This window comes from Pundamilia nyererei, unplaced genomic scaffold (genome assembly GCF_000239375.1).
Source record: "Pundamilia nyererei isolate P.nyererei 1_Seehausen unplaced genomic scaffold, PunNye1.0 scaffold00105, whole genome shotgun sequence".
In the NCBI taxonomy this organism is placed as follows: domain Eukaryota; kingdom Metazoa; phylum Chordata; class Actinopteri; order Cichliformes; family Cichlidae; genus Pundamilia; species Pundamilia nyererei.
This window is the reverse complement of record NW_005187506.1, coordinates 5,741-14,693: the sequence shown is the minus strand read 5'-3', so window position 1 is coordinate 14,693 and position 8,953 is coordinate 5,741. Positions and strand designations below refer to the sequence as shown.

Genomic DNA, 8,953 nt, shown 5'->3' with positions numbered 1-8,953 from the left:
CAAGGACGAGAATCGGCTTATTTTTGGAGGTTTTCCAACAGAGTTTGGTTGAAGCTCCTCTCCGAAGAAAGACGTCCGGTGAAGCAAAGGGACCGGCCGCGGCCGCGGCCACAGCCACCCCCCCGCCCCCGCCCTCCGGACACAAGTGCGTCAGAGCCGTTAGCAGTGCGGCGGCAGGTGCGGACTCTTACCTGAGTCGGTGCTCGCGGTGCCCGGGAGCCATTTTACACCGTGTACCGTCCCACAAATCACACCGGTCCCTCCGCCGGGTCTCCCGGCAGATTAACGCTCTGCGCTCGCAACTACGGAGGTTTCCTCTAAGCACTGGAAACACCGGAGCACCGGCTCCGCGCGCTCAGCCTGTGGCGAACAAAGCAGGCGGCTCCGGCGGTGCTCCAGCCGGGAACGACGAACTCTGCGTCTGTCTCTGCCGCCAGCTGCGGACCTGCGCAGTCAAGCCGCAGAGAGCACCACTCTTTCCAAACCTTTCCAAAATAAAGCGGAGATGACGTCACATCATTCAATAACTGCAGCGGACGACTCCCGGGGGTCGAGGCCCCTCAGCCTGAGTTCAGTATGTAGCCCACTGAGCTATGACACGTAATATTTTAATGAACAAAAATCCCTTGTTCACATGCTGTGAAAAATGTCTGAACATTTTATTTACTGCCACATTTAAACTACAGAAGATGAGCCGAGTGCATTCAGCTTTCCAAAAACCTTCAAAATAAAAGCTGTGTAAGACTTTAAACCCCCAACATTTTTTTTGTTGGCTTTTTCTGATTTTTCAAGACTTGAATAAACAGATCTGACCAATCATAGCACTGCGTTTGGTAACAAGCATCATCGTAGCATCAGTACTAAATACACAGTGATGTGAAAAAGTAAAATAATCCTGTTTTCCCTCAGACTCAAAGCTAGGTGCCTCCCAGGGTCAGTCGGCTCTGTGAAATGATTTCTTTGACATCCGGAAGTACGTCTGAAAGCTTCGACTCCGGGATCAAACCAGGAAATTCTCCTCCTGCTGCCTTTTCCTGAGAATCCAGTCTTCACCTAGAAACATCAGAACCAGCTCAATGCCACTTTCTGTCCACTCCATTTTTTTTCACAGCATGATTTTTCAGGAATCATTTTTCGGTATTTTCAAGTGAGTTAATACCCTACACGACGTGTGCGGAACCAAAAACATCTGAATTTCAAGTCGTTTATTCGTTACATACTGAGTGTATAAAGGCCTAGGGTGGGTGTTTAGTCTGTTTAAACCCAACTCTGGTTGGTTTTCTTTTCGGTGTGGTTCGTTGGTGCAGGTGTGAATACAGTAAGCATACTTGGACCAAAACAACAGAGACCCTTTTGGAGAAGGTGTTCTCGATATGGTTCCAAACCAACTCCAGAGAGGTTTGTTAATGGTGTGAACAGGATCAGACCTCGATCTGAACCAACAGCCCAGCTACTGCAGCCATGTCTGCATTGTATTCTCAATGTGGGAAGCTACTATGAATGTGCACAGGTCTGTACGGGCTGGCAGCTAGCTGGTTAACTTAAATTTTCAGTTTTCTCACACACCACATTCCTCCTGTGTTTAGTTTTACTGCTCCTGTCCCAGACACATGTGACCAGTGGGCAGACTGAACATTCTCACGTTGTTTGTGGTGATGCATTTTGGTTCGCTTGGAGTTCACTTCAATGTTTCTCTGTGTGAAAACTAACCAAACCACTGGGAAAAACTAACCAACATGGTAAGTGTCCTTACCATGTTGGTTTTGGGGGAGTACAGATTTCAAACATGCCTTATTAAAGTCCCCAGCAACAACATGAACGCCCTCTGGATGTAAACAATGATAACTATGGCTACTGTTAGCTCGCAGGTAGATAAAAGGGCCCGCACTGAATGGACATGGCCTCCAAGTCTGGTGAGCAGTGACTTTTTATAATCCTGTATGCATTATGGCCCCCCTCCCTTACCAGAGTTTTGTTGCGGTCCTGGCTCAGGTGCAGGGAGAGGAGTGCCGTCTGTGTTGCTTGCTGTTCCAGACAATAGCCCATGGAGCACCTGCTGGTCTCACAATCTCTGAATACTGTGTGTCTAATCTAAAGTAAAGTCCAGGTTCAGGCTATGGATGATATCTATCGATTCCTGACGAGTGAAAGTGATCAGTGCATTGCAGCAAGTCACAATAAAAAGCATAAAAAACACAAAACGTGCACAGTAGTCGGGAGCGCTGTGACACCGCGTACACGTCTGTACGCACCACCAGCTTGGTGACTCGTGAGTTTACTACCTCATTAACTGATCTGGACCAGAATGAACAACTATATGTGTGAAAACACCCTCAGACTCCGACATCCACCACAAATGAAACATCATTTAGAATTTAGACCTTTTTTTAAAGAACAGGTCGGCTGAGTCTGTGCAGAGCATGATTTGTGGACGGGTCAACAGTTGTTCTCACTGTTTTGTGGGCTGTAGATTAAGGCTGGACTCAAAAGCAGACTCAAATGAGGCGCTGTGACTGAGTCAGAAACCGCAAACAGTCATTGAGAAACCCGTAGCAGTCAATGAGTGTGACAAGACAGGAGAGGCCGACAGTCCTGATCCTCAAGGATCGCCAGAAGGGACCGGCCCTATCCAATTACTGGCCAATAACCTGCATCACTACCACATGGAAGCTCCAGTCAAGCATCATAGTGACTAGGATGAACAGGGATATTGCCTACATGAGTGGGACACAGAAAGGAATCAACAGGAGCACCCGAGAGGCAAAACACCAGCTATTGGAAGAAAGAGCAGTTCCCCAAGACTGCAAGACTGTGCACTGCTTGGATTGATTACAAGAAGGCCTACGACTCAGTGCCCCACACCTGGATCCTGGAATGCCTAGAACTATACAAGATCATCAGGACCCTAAGAGCCTTCATCAGGAAGCCAGTGGGGATGTGGCGTACAATACTGGATACTTCAAACACACAGCAAAAGTCATCAAGTGTGGGCCCTACCAAGGAGATGCTCTGTTCCCACTGCTGTTCCAGGTTGAACCCCCTCAGTGAGATCATCGACACAACTGGCCATGAATCCGACTACGGAACGAAGTAATCGTCAGTCGCCACCTCTACATGGATGACATCAACTTGTATGCCAAGAGTGAACGAGACATCAACTCGCTGATCCACACCACTGGAATCTACAGCAAGGACACTTTAGAATGTCTTTCGGACTGGAGAAGTGCAGTCAAACAAAGAAAGCCCCAACAATCATATGACCCCTTTTGAGCAAGCACTTTGGCAACAGTGAGAAGGAAGATAAGTAGTGGCTTGATGAGCCAGGCTGGTTAAAGCAGAAACAGGGAGAGAACAGAGTTGGTGCAGAGAAGTCGAGGAAACGATAAAGAAGCCGACTGACCCTAACCCCTAACCCTAACCCTGAAATCTGGCAAGGATTGGATGCTTGAGCTGGTCCTTAAATGTCAGAGGTGACTCCAGCTGAGGCCTGACTGCAGAGAGAGAACCCACCCACGCCCGGAGCGAGGAGAAACCACACCTGGCCTGGACTCAAAGGTGGGGGAAAAAGAGACTCCAAGGGTGTGTTCCAAAAGTCCCTCCTATCTCCTACTTCTAACCTCTGTTCCTTGACCTCAGTGACATTTCCAGTATTGGAAACGTGGGTAGGAGAATCGCTAAAAACTTAAGAAAAGAGAAGAACTGCGTGCTGAGAACTGGAACAGCCTCATACTTGTCTCACCACTGTGAGAGACGAGTATATGTCCACCAGATGTCCACAATATTGAACCTACAATTTATAGATGATGGACTACAAAATGTGCACTTTACTTTGCCACTATATTTTCTAAACCCGGTGTTAGAAGTGACTTCTCTCTGCTGAATCTGTGACAAATAAAAGTGTTAGTGTGTCAGATTAATGGGGCCTTAACCCTCACCCTCAATGTTGCCATTAAACTAGAAAGCCAAGCACGCATACATGCATGTGTCACAGTAACGTGGGACGGCTCGTGATCAGACGGTAAATGGCGTTCCTGTACTTCTGCACATCGTCCAGGTGACCTGTTCACACAGACTTCAGTTTGTAATGATGCAGCTCTCCTGTAGATGAATCCTGAGCTCCACCTGAGTCCTAATCCTCAGACCCTCAGACCTTTGCACAGTGCTCACTGGTTTCTGTCACAAGAGTTATTTGTTAAATCCAAAGCAGACTGATTCTCCTTCAGCCTCCTCTCATGTATCTGCCTCGCTGTTTTCAGAGACAAACACTTGAACCTGAGCTCACACTGGATTATTTTGGTTAGCGGGCCTGCAGCGCCCTCCCTCGCTCTCCCTCGCCCTCCCTCACCCTCCCTCCTCAGGATTGTTGAGCCACTAATTAACATTCTCTCAGCTGATTGTTGGTTTTTACTGTGAACTGCTAATTGTTAGATCACCCTGTGATGTCACAATAATTTACCTCATTGAATAAATCTGTCCAATATAAGATAAAAAAAAATCAAATCTCAGTTTGTTATGTTTTCCTGCTGTGATCCAGGGGAGCATCTTTCCTGTTTAGGAATTCTGTGAGTGCAGTAAAATTCCTCCATCATCACTGATCCCAGTTGACCTGAACATGAATCCTAAATCCTGTAACACAACCAAGGACATTATACTCAAACACACTTTGATCAGTTACTATAGATCATAATGATGAGCTCATACAGGAACAACTCCACAGGAAGTCGTTTTTATTACAGCAGGGTGGCGTTCAGAGTTCAGCTGTGAGTTTGCCCTTTGACCCGGGGGATGGTGTCAGGGTTTCAGCCTCGTTTGCAGGGAACCAGAGCTGCATGGAACATAGTTGCAGTGACTGCTGAGGCCGTTATGACGTGCTTATTTAAAATGAAATAAGGAAGGAAGCTGTGCAGGTGCACAAACAAGCGAAGAGGTGAATTTGATGATTTGACAACTGAAATGGATGCGATTGGTTCGTTGCCTCTGTCAGCTTCATGCAGATATGCTCTTTTTTCCCCACAGAGAGATGATTATGGGTAATTTTTTCTTTTATGGTTAAAATTTTATTTGTGAAGAAGTTCATGAAGTCATTACTAGTTAACGTTAAAGGGATTGTTGGCTCAACAGAGCTCTGACTGTTTGTCAGCCTGGCTACAGTGCTGAAGAGAAACCTGGGGTTGTTCTTATTTTCTTCAATCAGTGATGAGTAGTAAGATGTTCTGGCTTTGCGGAGGGCTTTCTTATAAAGCAGCAAACTATTTCTCCAGGCTAAATGATGATCCTCTAAATTTGTGACACGCCATTTCCTCTCCAGCTTACGAGTCCTCTGCTTTAGGCTATGTGTTTGAGAATTATACCACGGAGTCAGGTACTTCTGATTAGAGACCTTAGTTTTCACAGGAGCTACAGTATCCAGAGTCGTACGTAGTGAGGAGGTGAAATTATTAACAAGATAATCGACCTCTGTTGGGGTAGCGTTCAATGGAGTAATCTCCAAATATGAGACGGTATTTTCAACCTGTGTGAAGTACACAAAGCAAAAAACTGCCTTTCAGTGTGAAAAGGACACGCTTTACACTACAGAGAAAGGTTCACTGCTTCGGGGTTTTCATCTTTCTCCTTTAAAAAGAAGCAGGAATCATCTGCCAGCTCGTAAAATCTGAATTCAGTAATGCTTGAAAAGAAGTTTTGCATCCAGCAACCAGCAGGAACAGAAATATGGAGACTGCACAGCCTTGTTTTAAACTTAGCGAGTTGGAATCAGAGTGTAGTCATCCTCACAGGACTTCCTGATTAAATACATCTTTTATGAAAAAAAAAAAGGTTTTTAACAGTTAGCTCCATCCCTCGCTTTTCCAAGATGGAGATAATGGAAAACATCTGGATGTGATCTTTCAGAAAGCAGCAGGTGAAGTCACAGTAGCTCTGTCATCTTTAAAGCGTGTGGTTCAGTGAGAGCAGCATTCGTAACAGGCGCGAAGCTTTCTCACGCTCTGCACGTCTGTCTGGCGAGAACCAGCTTCTTGTGAAAGGTGAGCATGGGAATCTTCGCCATCATTACCTGCACTCACACATGCAACCAGGTGCTTTGTGAAACTGTTAGCTCCAGGAGTGAAAACACTTCCAAACAGTCCAGATGTGTCTGCGCTGGGGTTAAGAACAGGTGAGGAAATGGAAATAAAGCAGATGTTGTTTATCAGATCAGACTGGTGACCCCTGCAGAGTGAGGCGTGAACCATGGCCAGACCGCCGACTTACAGACTCCTGGGCTCAGGTGTTTGGTGGCCCCTCATTAACCTTTTCTGATGATCACAACTTTTCCTTTCTCCAGTAATTAGCCTCAGCCTAAAGTAAGATTTACACACCTGTACAAAGAACAGTTCTAACTGGAGAACACTGCACCTTACTTCCTGTTTAAAATGCTTCAGAATAAGTGCTCACAAAGGTGCCCGGAGGGGTGTCAGGCCTCCAAACTGGCAAATAAAATACAATTCAACTGAAAGCTTCACATGATTCTTTGTTTTAAACATAAAAAACAAACGATCATTCGAGTTAGTCGAACTCAAACTTCTTCCACTCACAGGCTGAGCAGGAGCACAGCGCCACCTGCTGGATAAACAGAACTCAGCTCCACCCAAATGGCACATCATCAGGAATGTGAGGAAAAACGTTTCCTCGGCTCCTCCTCTGTGGTTTCAGCTTTATATTCACCATCACTAACATGTAAATGATTGATTCTTTCTTTACTGGTGGTTTTTATCTCTCATATAAGTCATTTTTAGACACTTTGTTTTCTCCGTTTCTTTCACTTGAAGCTAAGAATTACATTTCATCCATATAAATCTGTTCTTATTGATAAAAAGACACTAAATTCCTGCGCTGAGGCAGCCAGTGCAGGACAATGAAGACGTGCAGGAGACCAGCACTGCAGGCAAACATGACCTCCATTGTCTGCTCTCCATTAATGAAGCAGGTAACAAAACAAGCACTGAAGCTCAGAGAAGCTCTGACGGCAAAGTGACTGAGAAATAAAGGACTGCAGACCCTATTCTTAATGTGATCCAGATGTGTAAGGTCAGGTTTCCTCTAGCAGCTGTGGATCATCCAGCAGGGGGCAACAGGTGATGCTCATGTTTGCAGACGATGCTGTACGTGACATAGGCAACGTAGAGCAGAGCAGCATGAGAGGAGGTGGTGTCAGCGGCACAGTTTCACACTTTAAATGAAATCTGCAGGAGAAACCAGACAGCAGGGTTAGTTCTTTATTGATCAACAGACACGTGAGAGGCGTCAGGCTGAACACGATAAAAGACACAAATACAAACAGTACAATTTGAATCCCCGTCTCCACAGTAAAAGTCTAAATTGCACAAAGATTATCCCGTCAGAGTCCCGTGAGCACAGGAAGTAAGGCTTCCCCGAGAGGAGCTCGCAGGCTCGAATCACATGAGTCTGAGTTAGAGCTTAAAATCTCTAATAAATCTCTAATGAAACTGTAAAATGTGCCACAGATAAAGGAAGCTCACTGAGGTTTGTAGTCATGTCAGTGTTTCGTCAGTCTATGTGATTAGCATGGTGAAGATGAGAGAGGAAGGACAAAGTGATCACAGTATCTGATCTGTGAGAGTCTCACAGGTGAGCTTAGGCACAAGTTCAGTGCAGGAGAGCAAACAACACACTCAGGCAACGTCCACACTGGCCCGGATAGAAACGGCGTTTTCGTCTGAAGACGCTCCGCGTCCACACAAGCGTTTTCAGTCATTTTCACAGAGTTGTGCGTCCACACTGAAACAGCTGCAAACGCTGACGTTCCAGTGCTGCGCATGAAGCGCAAGAAGATTCGGCCTGCCTCATTTCTGTCTGCCGCTTATTTACTTTCCTGCTCTTTGAAACGTCGCAGGAAAAGCAGCGACTTTTTCAAATGGACTAACAATGAAGTGGAGTCGTTGCTGCGAGTAACACAAAAGTACAAAGTTGCAAAAGCGAGTGAGAATTAAAGAATGTGAAGAAAAGCTCTCTGGAGCGCGTGCAGACTGATGTTCATCTTTAATAGGGCTGTCAAACGAAACAGCTGCTGTGTAACGCCCTCCGCTATCTTAGTTTAACTGGTCACATGACTGCATCACGTGACTAACATGTGTCATCGTTTTCAAAAGTCTCCCTTCTCGCTGTCCACACTGGGACGGGAAAGCACCGTCTTCAAATGTGTGCGTTTTCGAGAGCGTTTTGAAAACGCTGCGTTTTCCTTTGGGGAAAACGGCGTCTCGGTGAGGACGGGAGGCCAAAATGGAGAGAAAACGAATGAAAACGCATTAGTGTGGACGTAGCCTCAGACTCAAACCAGCACAGGTTCAAGAGTCCTTCCCTATCTGTGCAGCAGCGCCTCCTGCTGTCTCCTCGCTTTAGTCGCACGTATCTGCTCACAGAGGCAGTTGTCGTTTGCTCGTGTTGCTCTGTAGCGTCCTGATTCAGAACCACCGACCCGAGCTGCCGAGAGGCATCACAGCCGTCCAGCTGCCGGCACCTGTGTCTTTGGACGCTCGCCGTCTCCGCTCCCGCTGCCTCTACACCTCCTTCTCCTCTTTGCCCTGAACGGACGTCCTCCTCAGGTTCTCCTTGACTTTGACGAACTCGGGGGCTCTCAGGTCTTCCTGCTCCTGCTGTCTCTCCAGCTGAGGACACAAACACGCAGAAACATCTGGATTCACCCCCCTCAGATCAGCAAGACCAGGGTCAAAGGTCATGGGCAGCACACGCAGCATAAAGAAAACCTGCTGCTTTAACGCCGACTGAGCAGCGACGCGCTTCTCATCCTGCGACTGCTGCCACAGGTTTACATGCTTCAGGTGAGCGCACAAGAACGACTGCAGGTACACAATGATCAGCTGTGATCGAGACAACAAAGCTCCAATGTAAAGAGAAAGGTGGTGATGAAGAGCAAAACACACACAGACACACA

At 46.7% G+C, this 8,953-nt stretch overlaps 2 protein-coding genes across 2 annotated transcripts in view; both read right to left on the bottom strand.

The window, feature by feature from the left end:
* The window catches only part of pik3c2b (phosphatidylinositol-4-phosphate 3-kinase, catalytic subunit type 2 beta), a 32,969-nt gene extending 32,362 nt beyond the window's left edge, over positions 1-607 (bottom strand). Inside the window, exon 1 of the mRNA XM_005740902.2 lies at positions 192-607. The gene's annotated coding sequence lies outside the window, so the exon portion shown is untranslated. The remainder of the gene's footprint in view (positions 1-191) is intronic.
* Positions 608-7,963: 7,356 nt separating this feature from the next.
* LOC102195514 (protein FAM107B-like) overlaps positions 7,964-8,953 on the bottom strand; it is a 6,694-nt gene continuing 5,704 nt past the window's right edge. The window contains exon 3 of the mRNA XM_005740873.1: positions 7,964-8,666. Within this exon, the coding sequence (XP_005740930.1) occupies positions 8,559-8,666 (108 nt within the window). The 3' untranslated portion in view covers positions 7,964-8,558. The remainder of the gene's footprint in view (positions 8,667-8,953) is intronic.